The sequence below is a fragment of the Diospyros lotus genome, chromosome 14 (genome assembly GCF_014633365.1).
Source record: "Diospyros lotus cultivar Yz01 chromosome 14, ASM1463336v1, whole genome shotgun sequence".
NCBI lineage: Eukaryota > Viridiplantae > Streptophyta > Magnoliopsida > Ericales > Ebenaceae > Diospyros > Diospyros lotus.
Window position 1 is genome coordinate 258,792 of NC_068351.1, and position 15,223 is coordinate 274,014.

The 15,223-nt window shown below is 39.1% G+C and overlaps 1 protein-coding gene across 1 annotated transcript; it reads right to left on the bottom strand.

Annotated features, from left to right (window-relative positions):
• Positions 1–432: 432 nt before the first annotated feature.
• On the bottom strand, positions 433–3,878 carry LOC127790529 (V-type proton ATPase subunit E1-like). Its single transcript, XM_052320079.1, has 7 exons — positions 3,794–3,878; positions 3,516–3,704; positions 3,265–3,365; positions 2,337–2,493; positions 1,648–1,844; positions 1,363–1,462; positions 433–761 (listed from the first exon to the last, which is right to left on the bottom strand). The coding sequence occupies exons 2-7, from the start codon at positions 3,615–3,617 to the stop codon at positions 726–728; spliced, it is 693 nt and encodes a 230-aa protein (XP_052176039.1). The 5' UTR covers positions 3,618–3,704; positions 3,794–3,878; the 3' UTR covers positions 433–725.
• Positions 3,879–15,223: the final 11,345 nt, after the last annotated feature.

Below are 15,223 nucleotides of genomic sequence, written 5' to 3' on the forward strand. Positions count from 1 at the left end.
CTATAAAAATAAAAGAAATAAATTACATAACTCATCCACCAATGATACTCTTTAATTAAGTTTTTAGGCTTGAAATAATTGAATTTGAAATGTTATTTGTATAATTAGTTATCTAAAAACTTAAATTTCAAATACTATCATAATTTTGAAAACCTTGAGATCATTTAATACCAAATCCAAATGGCATCATTTTGAATTGAAAACCTTTATAACTATCTTAATTATTTGCATTCATATATTTGATTGATTTTTAGGTGATAGACATTCTTCTGTTATGTGGATCTTTTATTTTTATTTTATTTTTTCTATTTTTCAAACAATCATAAAAAATAAAAATAAAAAAATTGTACAATGCATCTAGCTAGTATCCACCACTATTACTATATATGAAAAATAAGAAGAGTGCAGATAGAAGCTAATGGTAATGGGTATTATCCCGTCCATCTAAGGATATTTTGATCCCAAATTATTATTACAACTCCAATGAATATAAATATATATCAAGGTCAAGATAGTAACATATATATATGGAGACACAAGGAAGCCTTTAAATTTATTATGACCCGCCGACTCCATGAATGATACTTTAACCAAACAAATGGACTACCTACAGGGCTCCAGCATGCTCAAAATTCTAAACCATCACCAAGGAGAAGCATACACTGTCATGCATGCACGTTGCAGTCATGGAGATCAGCATATATATATATATATATATATATAGCTCAGGCACTTGTTTTGCCAAGGAGACTCTTCCGAATCTGCATACATGTGAAATCATCGAGTGAAATGGTATTTCTTAAATCACAACAGAATAAATCAATACAAATGCTCTTCATCTCGATCGTGTTTGTCATCATAGTTTTCTTTGGCAGTTTTTAATTGTTGTGGTTGACAGATAAAACATTGCATGCATATCTGGTGAAGAAACTGCTATAATATTATTTGTCTTCTGAAACACACAATTCAAGGAAAAGGTGAACCCTTTTTCTTTTTTTTCCCATTTAGGTTGCAGTTGCTATAACTTGTGAAGTCCCTTTTTAATGATTAATTGTGGGTGAAGAAGTGGAATAAAACGGATCCATACTTCAACTTCACATCCTGCTAACTGCCATCAAGGACTTGGGTTGAAATGGCCAAAAATAAGCACAAATAATAGCTAGAAGTTGCATTTCCTCGATATGGTATACAAATGATTCCCAAGCTTCTAGTCATATCATGTTCATGAGCTTTAATTTTCCCCAACGATGTCCCCAACGAGGACTTATGGCAAACAATATTTACTCTCTAAAGAAATATTATCTTGTTTGAGCTTCAAGGCTGTCAATTACGTATACCATATATAGTGATGATACTACATACCTCTGGTAGTTTCTGTCGGAAAACAACATCTAGGCGAGCATCCAGAGTGTTCTCACATACAATCTTTCCATCTTGCGAAGCCAAAACCACCCCGCCAGAGCTGCTTGTAAAATTAATTAAAAACAGCAACAACAAACCACCAAATTACAAGCATAAGGCACTGAATCATTGATAGACAAGAAGAAACAAAAAATTGGAAGTGCAAGAACACAACCAGAACGGTATTTCTATGCATATATATTACCATGGGATTTTTCAGAGAGAGAGAGAGACAGTAATAATTACCAAGAAGGACCATGGGATTCCTCGCTAGTTGGAGGCGGCGGGAGATGGACACGGCCGTCTACAGTAATCTTAGGGGCTTGGACTTTGGCTTTCCCAGCATATTCTTGTTTTGCTTCTTCCAGAACAGACTGAACCATCCCCACATCAATCTCCCTGCATCGCAACAGCACAGATGGTTCCTTCAGCCGGAGTAGACTCTGCATATTGCAGGAAGCAGATTTCAATCACTAAATCAGAGAATTAAATACTTGATAATAGGATTACAATGTGAATGATTAATTAGGTTGAGCAACAGGCAATGAGTACAGAAGAACACAATTTAGAAGTCGAGTAAGCTGGAAAAAATATATTGGGGACATTATGTTCTCTTGATAAGCATGCAAAGCAATTAGGAATGTCAAGTTAAATTAGGGATATAATTAAAGATGCCAGCGAATCATCTCATCTTAGGTAAGAATCAAAGGATATTGTTGTGAGCTCTGAAAATATAAATCACATAAGTTTTTTTAATTATTTTTGCCATTAATTTTCTGGGATATTTCAAGGGAAAGTAGTGCCTTTTTTAGATTTGTCATGGAAGGGCAACACCACCTGGTCATCACCTTACTGAAAAACTACAAGGTTCATGCTTCATTGATTGTATTTAGTTCAATCCATTTTAGAAGGAAACTCGATAAATAGCAGATAACCTGAACAATTAAGTCTTTGAGAAGCTTTTTATATGCATTCTTGGCATTAGCAACATTCAAAAGTTCCTTGCCAGCAACATCTTTCATGGCATTCACCACATCATCTTGTGCTTGAAGAACTTGAATACGGGATGCATTCAGTTGCATTGAGTACTCACTGCAATGAAACTGTGTTAGCCACCAAGAGAAACATTTAATAAAATGTGTCAAATTTGTCTCTCTGAATATGTAGAAGGTAGACCAGTAATGCTACAAACAGATTGATGTATGCTACTTTCCATCTTAAGATTATATATACGATTTTGCAGCTACATCTACACGACAACACAATAGATCACCAAGTGGCCCTAAATTTATAGTTAGAGAAAGGACCATCACTGTTGTATAAAGCACATATTGGGTGTTATACATAGAGACACTGGGGACCCAGAGAACTTGCCAACTTCGTGACTAGGAACGATCTCACGGTCTCTTGGGTACATAGAATGTGCTTAAGTCCATCCCAAGTCCTCACTTGGGGTTATGAGTTATATAAAAGCTTCCTCTGATGATCAATCATACCGTGATCAACCACTTCTATGCATAAGGATTGCAAAAAGGTAAAGTCATTCAATAATTGGGTCAAAACCAGATTATGCATGTTTGCATTCAAAAGACTTACTACACAACAAAAACACTAAAAATATAAGTTCAAAGTTAATATCTAGTCCCAGGTCATCTTTCAATAGTTAAAACCAGATTGATTCCACAGTCAGATTCATAATTAATATTACCAAACTATCCCATCACCGTCTGTTAAACAACCCACTCATGCACCACATTATATAGTAAAGATCGTGGTAAGAGGGGAAGGCGAAGGATGCGTAGGTTAGTCAACAAGACACGTTAATCATGCACAGAGTGTAGGATATGCATGTATAATACTCACATTTTCTTACGAACTTCAACCTGTTTTGTTTTCCGATCATACTCTTGCCTGATCTTTTTCTTTTCTGCTTCAACTAGTTGCAACTTTTCAATGTTGAATTCCTATATATAAACAAAGGAAAAGATGATACCATGGAGAATTGGGGTCCAGTTAGGCATTTAATTTGGTGCCATCAATATCGATCCATCCATGAAAAATTAATTAAATAACGAAAAGGAGGATCACGAAGGGTAAAGGAAGAGAAAAAGGACCTCTTCGGCAGAGACAGAGATCTCGTTAGCTTTCTCTTCGGCCTCCTGTCGAATGAACCTGACCATCTGTTGTATCTGCTTGGAGACATCTGCATCGTTCATCTTTGCAATGTACCACTAACTACGTACGTACTACTAATGGTTCTTCTTCTTCTTCTTCTTCTTCTTCTTCTGCTTCTGCTGCTGCCTCTGTGTAGATTGGTCGATTAAAATTAAGAAATCGTCAAGAGGAAGTTGGAACAAGGAAGGAAATATGGATCAGGATGAGGACAACTAACCGTACTTGAATCAGCAACCGTTTTGGTTGGTTTGTTTGTTTGGTTGGTTGGTCGGGTTGCGAAGTTTCCGGTCTTGCCTACCTTGTTAAAGATGGAGATCCGATTCCTTGGACGACTCCACCCATTGCTTCCCCTCCCCTTATGTAATCCGTCCATTATTTCATGTCACCACGTGGCAGGTGGCACAATCTTGATCTTCCTCTACTCTATTATTTTTTTTCTAAGTCTCTCTTTTCTGACCCATATGCTATATATTGTGGGATAAAATTAAGTATGATAAGATTAAATTATTATTATTTTGTCTTATATTTAGTATTTTAAATTTTAAGTATGTATAAATATTAATTATATTTTATATTCTCTATAATAAATACTAAATTAGAGAATTGGTTCGTGTCACGAATGTCTAAAAATAATAAATGAAATAAATGAAACTTCTATATTTAATAGTAATGGTTTATTATTTTAACTTTTTTAGGTAAAATTTTAAATAAAATGAGTTTTAGTATTGTGGTAAAATTGTTTGAGAAATTAGTTATTATTATTTAGAAGTCATGAATTATTTAGCATAGTTAATTTTTATTTGTTAAACAAAATACATAAAAAGTATTTTAAGATAATATTTTATTAATAGAGTTTCATTTTGTCCCACCGCTGAATTTGCTCCCATCAGCAATGCATTCGGCTATAGGAGGAAACAGGCCTCACCTCACCTCCAAGATGATTAGAAATGCCGTAACAAATCCCCCAAAGGATCATAGTCTCACGTTCTTACTGGGCCTGGTAATTTTGGACACGACCCGATTATATGACACGACACAACACAGAATTAAGCTGATTAGGATTAGGGTTAATCGGGTTCGGATCATAAACGGGTCCTATTTATGACACGATTATTTTCGTATCTTAGGCGAGTCAACCCGTCTAACCCGTTTAGACACGAAATAACAAGTTTAATTAAACGTGTTAACGGGTTGACCCGAACACGTTAACACGATTATATACAAAATGACACGTTTAATTAAAAGGGTTAGTGGATTGATCTGAACACGTTAACACGATTATACATGAAATAACACGTTTAAAACTAAATAACACGTTTAACATGTGACACAACACGACCCATTTAAATTAAACGGGTTAAACAGGTTAACAGGTGACACGACATGATACAACACGTTTATTTAAACGGGTCGTGTCGTGTTACACGTTTAATAAACGTGTTGTGTTTAAATTTAAGGAATTTGACACGATTATTAAACGGGTCGTGTTCGGGTTAGCTTGACACGTGTTATACGTGTGTCTCAACACGACACGACACAATTACAACCCGCCAACACGAATTGCCACCCCTAGTTCTTACCCGTGAAAAGTTACATGCAGAAAGGTGTAGACATATGTGAAAAATGGTCACGACTCAAAATTTAACAGCCATGATCGGTACTATCCTTCTAAGAAGTTGAAGATTCTAACAAGGGATAGTAAGCCTTTGATATACATATTTTTCTAACATACAAACACTCAATTTATTTACATAAATATTATTATAACATGTATACAAAAATTAAGGTGTCATCAGCTTAATATTAAGCATGTACTTATAAAAATCACAAGTTATCAATTCGCAATAAGAATAACTTAAATCTTCCCATGCACAATCCCATGAAATGACGTGTTTATATTATATCGGAGCGTGGCTAGGGTATGCCGTCAAAATGTATGCCAACTTACAAAATTTGAAATATTAAGGGGTAAGCCTGACACTGACTTAGTGAGGGGTAACAAGCATTTTAATTGGGGGGGGGGAATATAGAATCAATGCAATGAATATAGATCATCATGTCATTACATTTCAAGTAATATATAATACCAAATAGGAGATGATGAATAAATATACACATTGGGAGTAAATCATTTAGAACCAAAATTCACATATTTTATTTCCTTGGTGTGGACTGTCTCTACGCCACCAAGATCCACTTCGACGGACTATCTCACGCCGAATATAAATATGGATGGCGGACTATCTCATGCCCATCCAAGGTGGACTATCTTACATCCTAATGCATATATGGTACACCAACGGCTAACTCTTACTGTGGTTAGCGATATAGGGTTCTAACTGTTACTCCATTTAACACACATTTCATACCAACATTTAGTATTATCAATGCCACATGTAATATATCACATATAGGTATCACCATCCACAATCTACATTAACAGAAATGCAATTAATCACAGGTGTCAATATGCGCAAAACAAATAATATGGATTCCAATTTCCTCATATGCAATTCACAAACGAAATTATGACTAGTATATATAGAATACTAGAATAACGAAAGGTATGAATGCAACAAATACCACCATAATACGATTTACCCACTCATTGTGTTATGGAAAATGCAAGATTCCCTCAAATGCCTCTCGACAGGGACACGTCAAAGTCACCTAACAAAATCAGCAAATTATATGAAAATTAAATAAATATAAATATCAAGTCACTCAAGGTTTGGACTTACCCATGGGCTGCCACAATGGGCCCAAAACCCTAGGAAAAAAAAAATAAAACAACCTAACCAACCACACTGCCACCGCCAGCAGCCACCGACGACCACCACCGGCCCAAGATTCTGACACTCAGAACCCACCATTTGAAACGCCTAACCAAGGGAGTTAATATATTTAAAAATGGGCTAAATCTAATGGCTGTATTTTTGTAGATCTAACTTTTAATTTTTGGCTAGATTTAAAAAATTCACTGCCAATCATCACCAGCCACTGCAGTCGACATTTTTCAGCCATTCTAGGCGACCATTCAACACCCCTAACCCCATTGACTAACATACCCAAAAATTAACAAGATCCAACGACAAAGTTTTGGTCAACCCAACCCAATCCAAGCGTATATACATACATATATCACGATTTTTTACTAAACATATGGTTGATGGAGCTAAAGAACTTACTTTCTTGTATATCAGGGTTGCTTTTACAGTGAAAATGTGGTCGAATCTAGGATCCAACGCTTAGATTGCATAAAATCGGTTGGAAGAGAGAGATAGAGATATATATATATATTGTAATAGCAGAAAAGAAAAGAGGGGAAAAATAGGAGCTCTAGGCTTTTTATATGGCCATATGGGCTTGGTTGGCCTTTCTTGGGCCCTCTCAATATAAGGCCCAAAGATTGGGCCTTACAATCTCACCCCCTTATAAAAAATTCGTCCTCAAATTTTGGTTATTCCTTAGGTGTCGAACAGATAAGGATACTTCTCTCTCATGGCTCATTTTGATTCCCACGTGGCCTCATCCTCTGTGTGGTTTTGCCAAACCACATTTACAGAGACAATATACTTGTTTCGAATCCTTCTTACTTATCTATCAACAATGCGCCCTGACTGCTCCTCATAACTAAGATTCTTATCTATTTGCACTATCTTCATGGTCAGTGGGGGAAGAACTTGATATGGATCAGGTTCATGATTCCTCAGCATAGACATATGGAACACTGGATGGATACTCGCGAAAGTAGAAGAGAGGTTTAATCGGTATGCCACTGCACCCACTCGGTTCAAAATCTCAAATAGACCAATGTACCTAAGCCTAAGCTTGCCCTTCTTGCCGAACCTCATCACCCCTTTCATAGGTGACACCTTAAGATACACTTTATCTCTGACTCCAAACTCTAAGGGATGCCTACGATGATCCGCATAGGAATTCTATCGACTCTGGGCTGCCAACAATCTCTCTCTAATCAATCAAACCTATTCCATAGTCTCATGGACTTTAGCTGGCCCAACCAGTTGAACCTCACCTACCTTGAACCGACCTACAGAAGTCCTACATCACCTACCATAAAATGCCTCATATGGGCCCATCTGGATACTAGAGTGATAGTTATTGTTATATGCGAATTCAACTAACAATAGGTTCTTCTCCTAGTCACCCCCGAAATCCATGACACATGCTCTAAGCATGTTTTATAGGGTTTGAATAGTCCGCTCAGATTGCCCATTAGTCTGAGGGTGGAATATGGTGCTAAAGTTCAATTTCGTCCCTAACGCCTTTTGGAACTCCCTCCATAATTGATCGGTAAACTAAGGCCCTCAATCAGAGATAATGGATAGTGGAATTCTATGCAACCTAACCACATAATCTATGTATTTTTTAACATACTGAGATACTATATAACTAGTGTTTACAAGTATTAATAGGGCGTTCTTGGTCAATCTATCTATCACCATCCATATAGAGTTGTTACCTTTCCTAGATGTCGGTAATCCTACAACGAAGTCTATGGTGAGTCTCTCTCACTTCCATTTAGGGATCGGTATCCTTTGAATCTCCCCACTTAGCTTCTGATGTTCAGCTTTCACTTGCTAACACACCGCATATCGACTTACAAATTTTACCACATCTTCCTTCAATTTATTCCACCAATATAACATCTTAATGTCCCGATACATCTTGTTTGCACCAGGGTGTATGGTGTATACCGAGTGATGTGCCTCCCTTAACATGCGCTGTCTCAGGCCATCCACATCAGGAATGCATAAGCATGTCCCACTCCTTAAAACGCTTTCAAAGTCCACCATGAACTCCTTAGTCTTGCCTTCATTAACCTTACCTTTACGGGCTACATCCATCAACTTGGCTAAGGATGGATCTCTAGACTAAGTCGCCTTAATTTCCTCAACCAAGGTGGAACGAAGTTAGACATGAGCTAGGAACACATTCGTATCGCTAACCTGAAACACATGCCAGTCGCCTCTAAACCATGTATCTCACGCACTAGGGGTCTTCTGACTTTGATAATATAGGCTAAGCTTCCCACTGACTTCTTACTTAGGGCATCAGCTACTATATTAGCTTTGCCCGGGTTGTAATACCTGAAAAATTTGGATTAATTAAAAATAAGTAATTTATTAGAGAAATGGGATTTCAGAGAAAATTGGTATCTGAATAGCCCAAAAAATTGACCAAATTGACTACCGGGAGTGCCCTGGAGCCGAGATGCCAAAGAAAAATGATGTAACATTAACAAGCACCCCGAGATAGGATTTATGGTGCCGAAAGAAATTGGATCGGGAATAATTTTCGGTACAGTAAAAATGCAGCTGCCAATTAGGCTACAATACCGAATTGTTATAGATGATTTCTTGGAAGTCAACGGAAGCTTGAGGAGGTTTCGATTTTTAATAAGGAACAACCCTTCAAAGGTTTCAGGAAGAAACGAGAGGGTTTCAGGCCAAAACAAAGATTCGGGCCTAAGTGCAGTTTTTCAAAATTGCTAGAGGAGGACCGAAACGATAATTTCTGAGAATCTTCAGGGGTCAAATTGATGTTTTGGGACTTGAGGGTTCTAAATGCAATATTGGAAAGTCTAGAGGCTAAGAAAAATGGGGTCAAAAAGTAAAAGCCAAAAGTAGAGGGGCTAAAGTGCAAAATTATAAAACTAGACTGACCAGCACATGGCTGGTCAGCCATGGCCAATTTTGGCCACAGGGATGGCATGAGGGAAGGCCAGGGACCAACTTTTATAAAGGAAAGGGGCGACAATAGTCATCATAGTGGCCTGAAAAAGCAAAATAATCGACCAAAGAATTCGGCCGAATGGTCAATACCTGCTGTAACACCCCGTCTCGCCAGGCGTGTCACTATAAGGGTATTCCCAGGATTTCTCTTCTTTTTTTTTTCTTTAAGTTCAACACGCGCGGTATTTCAAGAACAATCTTCACATGCAGAAACAAAACCCCGCGAACCCCAGTCTTGCCCGTTTAACTATCAAGATCAATAACCTAAACGAGTCTTAATACAACGCAGCGGATACACTAATACCAAACACCATAGTTCTTACATTGTATTTCCATAGCAAAATACATAATACAGATCAAATGATAAAATTGCTATATACAACTACTCGTTTACAACCTGAAATGCATGTTAAATCCTCCAAACGTTACAACGACTTAACAAACTAAGCACCATTGGCCCTCAACCGGCCACATCCTTGCCTCCGCAGCAGTTCCTGGCTGGAACATTAAACGTTCCAGGGGCATAGCCCAAGTTAGATGATAAACATCTAAGTGGCGGCATAAAACAGTTCATACAATGCATGAGAGACACACGAGCATGGCATACTCAGATAAACGTAAATATGCAAGACATGTCTAACTCGAGATATCACCTTGACATACTTAATCCCTCGAATATCCCACTGTGGCACACGTTCACCTGGTCCAACGTTAATCCCTCGAGTGCACCGTCGTGACACCCGTTCACCTGGTTTAACATTATTCCCTCGAGTGCCCCAGTGTGACACCCGTTCACCTGGTTTAACATTATTCCCTCGAGTGCCCCAGTGTGACACCCGTTCACCTGGATTAACATTGTCCCAATCTCAAGTAGACCCTTACCGCCCCATATGGACCCAACGATGCAATTAGACTTGACCCTATATGACATGAAAATTTACACGCCATGCACCAATACTTTTAAAAATAAACAGTTAATGCAATATTGACACAACGAATGTAAGTAAATGCCTTGTAAAATAAGCTAAGTCTAGGAGCGTACAAATACTCACAAGAACTCACCAAGAGCACTTTAAGACACTTTCGAGTCAAGATAAGGCTAAAATCAAACCACTCACCTCGAATGTATTCAGATCGCCTCGATCCTCGTGCAACGCCTCGGTTTGCGTGCCAAATCCCAAATGCTTGAACTTATACTCAACCTCGAGCCACAGTACTTCCTAAACACCATATTTAATTAAGGAAGCGTTAAAATCCATTTTCCTCAATTTTCCATAATTTTCTCTATTTTCTCCCAATTTTCTCCTCGTTAATTCCAAAATAATTATTTCTTCAACTATTTTCCGAAATATTTCAACACAATAATTCCTAGAATAATTAAATAAAAATATTGGAATTAAAATTACCAAAATAGCCCTTCGCACGCGCTCTCACGCGCCCTGCGCGTGGCTGCGCGTGGAGGCTGGCGCGTGCAGCCACGCGCGTCGTCTTCTTCCTCAAGACCCGCCGGCGACGACCCCTCCGATGACTGCAAAACCGGTACCCCCTTGAAGCTCTTGAAGAATCGATCCCAATGGCACCAAAATCAGGCTGAAACAACATCGTTGAGGCCTTCAAAAATCGATTTACAGGTCCGGCTTGCGCGGTCCGCCTCTAACCCTCGGCCGATTTCGATTGGCCCTCAAACATGCACCAAAATGCTTCAAATCGAGCCCAAAGCGATCCTTGATGCCTCGCGACCAAAAGCCCCTTAATCACTCGCTCAAAATCATTCAAAAACTCAATCGATTTACGCTTCAAAAGCTCGAACTCGCGGCCTCTATTTATATCAAAAATCCGAGCTTTTTCCGACCAATCAACGGCCAAGCTTGGTCCCCAAGTGTTCTCCTGGCCGTATACAACCTTCCCCAAGCAAGCCTCGGCCGTCCCATCGCCGGAAACGGCCTCCACGTGCGGTGGCAGTGCGGCGGCCGAAATCCCTTCGCGTTCACACTATGCCATTTTCCATTTTTTGCATTTTGACCCATGTTTTCTTCAAATGACAATTCTGCCCTTTTTACAACTCCCCTGATAAATCCAAATATACCTCTAAGTCCCACAAGTTTAGTACATCTCATTTGACCCTCAAGACTCCTGAAAGATTACCGTCTTGACCTCCCTCGGGCAAAATTAGAAAATTGCACTTAGGCCCGATTGGTCAAATTGACCTTAAATCCATTTGATTCAACCCGAAATCGCTTAAGGGTTGTTCTACACATTAAATACTAGTCTTTGACGTGCTCCGTTCATCTTCTGGACGTTTCCTACGTCGATTCGGTTTTCTCAGCCCGGTCGACAGCTGTACCGAAAACTGTTCCCGATCCCACTTCTTTCATTACTAAAAATCATAATTCGAATCACTTGTCGATACTGTATAATTTTCTTTAGCTATCTAAGGTCCGGGTTACTCCCTCTGACTGATTTAATCATCTAAGACTACGTTAGTGTGCCATATAGCCTTATTCTTTTGCTAATTCCAGTTATACCCTTCCTTAAAAATCATTTATACTCTGAATAACTTCCCGGGTATTACACCTGCAAATCGCTTTTAGTGGTCGGGTAAGGTCGATTTTGGGGCTATCTAAGGTAGGTATATGCTCTAAAGGCCATGGGCTATCCGATCTTGGGCATTTGAAATGTCAAAGATGCCTATAAATAGCGCACGAAGTGGCCAAAAATTTAGAAGTTTAAACCTTCAAATCGAAGGTGAAAACGAACAAATTGGGAGTTCAAATCATAGGGCTTTTGTTGCCCATGAGTAGTAGTGTTATTCTAGAGAATTTCGAGGGTTTTAGGTGAGGTTTGAAGGCCGATCGAGGCTTCGCTAGAATCTGGAGCGGACCGCCTGACCGAGGTTTCGAGCCTCTGGTTGAGGCCCTTCCGGCCATCCTTTCGAGCAGCAAGTAGGCCCATCAGGATCGACTCACCAAGAGGAAGAATGAGGTGGAGAAAACTAGCATCGCCGGCTAATCGACGTCGGAGAAGACGACCGGCGCGTGAGGTACACACGTCGGACTTCACTCGCTCTCCCACTCTCGACGCATGTGGGCGCATGGCTAGCTGAAAAATTTTGAATTTTTTTTTATAAAATCTTGATAAATCGAGATCTTGAAGTGTGTGCAATTAGTTTTCAAGTTGGGCTTTCGGTTGTCTCGGTTTTAGCATCAAAGAACCTCGTTTTACGTGAAAACGGAACATCTAGGTAAGTTCAGTATTTTTCCTTGGAAGTTTATAGTCTATTATGAATTATTGTGAAGATAGATTTGAGAAAATAGTCTCGATGTATTTATTGGGATTCTTAGAAGGAAAAATAAAAGAAAATGAAGGAAAAATAAAATAAATGGAATATTGAGGATATTTAGTGATTAAATATTATTTTATGATTGAGGTGATCGAGATGATGTGATTGGTGCAATTTTTGAGAGTTGGCACAAAAATCGAGGCGGGGCACGCTTTTTGAGAAAATACAAGGTTATCTCAAAAGATGAGTAATTTTATACTAAATGTGGTTTTGTGAGTTTTCCTATCCTACATGATATGATTGTTTATTATGCATAATATTTACGAAAGATATGATTCATTTTGTCATATTGCATGGAAAGTCGTGATAATTGTATGACACGATATTATTGTCACATTGATATTTATGCATGAGAATGGGATGTCGCCCCTAGAGCGTAGCCGTAATTCCCCAAGGGCGTTGAGGGAATAACGTTAGGTTTATCCTGCAGAGGTTCGGGATTTGCCTAGGATTCCTAGCCAGGCTTGCGGGCCAGGGAAATTACACTAAGGTCAAATGTTGTTCATGTTATTGCATCATGCATTAGTATATATATTTTGGACCCTCACTAGAAGTTTCATCTTCTAATGGGTTATGCCCCTGGAACATTCAACGTTCCAGTTTAGACTTGCAGTTCAGGCAAGGAGCAGGTTGAGATATGACGGCACGTGATGACGTGGCTGATGGATTCAACGAGCTGACTCGGATATGTTTTAGCTGATGCTTTATTGATGATTAGTCTTGTTAGAATATTATGGAATCTCCATGTATTTATGTATTTCAATATTGAGGATATGATGTTAAGTTATGTACTGAAAAAGAAAGAAAAAAATAATTTATGTATATTTTGGGGCTCAGCATAGTGACACGCTTGATAAGAGAAAAGCGAGGTGTTACACGAGTGATAGAGTATGGTGCAGTCGTAATCCTTAAGGAGCTCCATCCATCTCCTTTGTCTTAGATTTAAATCCTTTTGCTCGAATATATACTTTAGACTTTTGTGATCGGTATAGATCTCACAGGTCTCACCATATAGATAATGTCACCATAACTTAAGGGCAAACACCACTGTTGTCATCTCGAGATCATGGGTGGGGTAGTTTTGTCTATGCCTCTTCAATTGCCTTGAGACATAGGTAATGACTCAACCATGTTCCATCAAGACACAACCAAGTCCAATCCTATAGGCATCGCAGAAAATGGCATAGCCACATTCCCTTGAAAGTAAAGCTAACACTGGAGCCATAGTCAAACTCTCATTGAGTCTTACAAAGATCCTCTCACACTCATTAGACCACCCAAAATTAACATTTTTTTGGGTCAAACGGGTCAATGGGGAGGCTATCTTTGAAAAGTCCTTCACAAATCTACGATAATAACCGACTAAACCTAGGAAGCTATATATCTTGCTAGCTGAACTAGGCCTAAGCCACTTCTCCACGACCCCAATCTTCTTAGGGTCTAACATGATGCCTTCATTGGACACCACATGGCTCAAAAACGCCACGTTATCCAACCAAAACTCACATTTCAAGAACTTAGCATATAACTTATGTTCTCGCAAAGTCTGAAGCACTACCCTAAGGTGCTGCTCGTGCTCATCTTGGCTCCTCGAGTAAATCAATATGTCATCGATAAACACAATGACGAAGCGATCAAGGTACAATCTAAATACTTTGTTCATGAGATCCATAAATGTCGTTAGGGCATTCGTAAGGCCAAATGACATTACTAAAAACTCATAGTGGTCATATCGAGTCCTAAAGGCAGTCTTAGGAATGTCATCTCCCCTAATACAAAGTTGGTGATAACCCGATCTTAGGTCAATCTTGGAAAAACATTAGGCACCTTGCAATTGGTCAAATAGGTCATCTATGCGAGGTAATGGGTATCTGTTCCGAATAGTGGCCTTGTTCAATTGCCTATAGTCAATACAAAGCCTCATAGTTCCATCATTTTTCTTTACAAAGAGCACATGTGCTCCCCACGACGAGGTACTTGGGCGAATAAAGCCCTTAACCAAAAGGTCTTGGATTTGTACCATAAGCTCTTTTAGCTCGACTGGAGCCATACGGTACGGGGGTATTGAAATTAGTCAAGTCTCTGAAACTAAATCTATGCCAAACACTATATCACATTCCGGAGGTAGTCACGGCAAATCCCCGAGAAATACATCTGGATACTCCCTCACTATAAGCACCTACCCTATTTTACCCCTCGACTCATGGATCTCTTGCACCACGACTAGGAATGCCTTACACCCCTCATTAATTAGTTGTCTCACCTCTAAAACAGATATAACATTCTTAACTACGGGGGGTTGGTCGCACTGAAAGGAAAATCGGTCTCCATTAGGAGGGTCAAACCACGCATTCTTTCCTCTACAATCTAAGATGACATGGCAAGAAGTTAACCAACCCATCCCTAATATACTATCAAATCCCATATCCCTTAATAGGATTAAATCGGCTACCATGTCACGCCCGGCTACAGTGATTACACAACCTAAATACATTGTGTCCACTACTAAGGGTTCTCCTATAGGGGTGGCTACCATCATAGATTGCTCTAG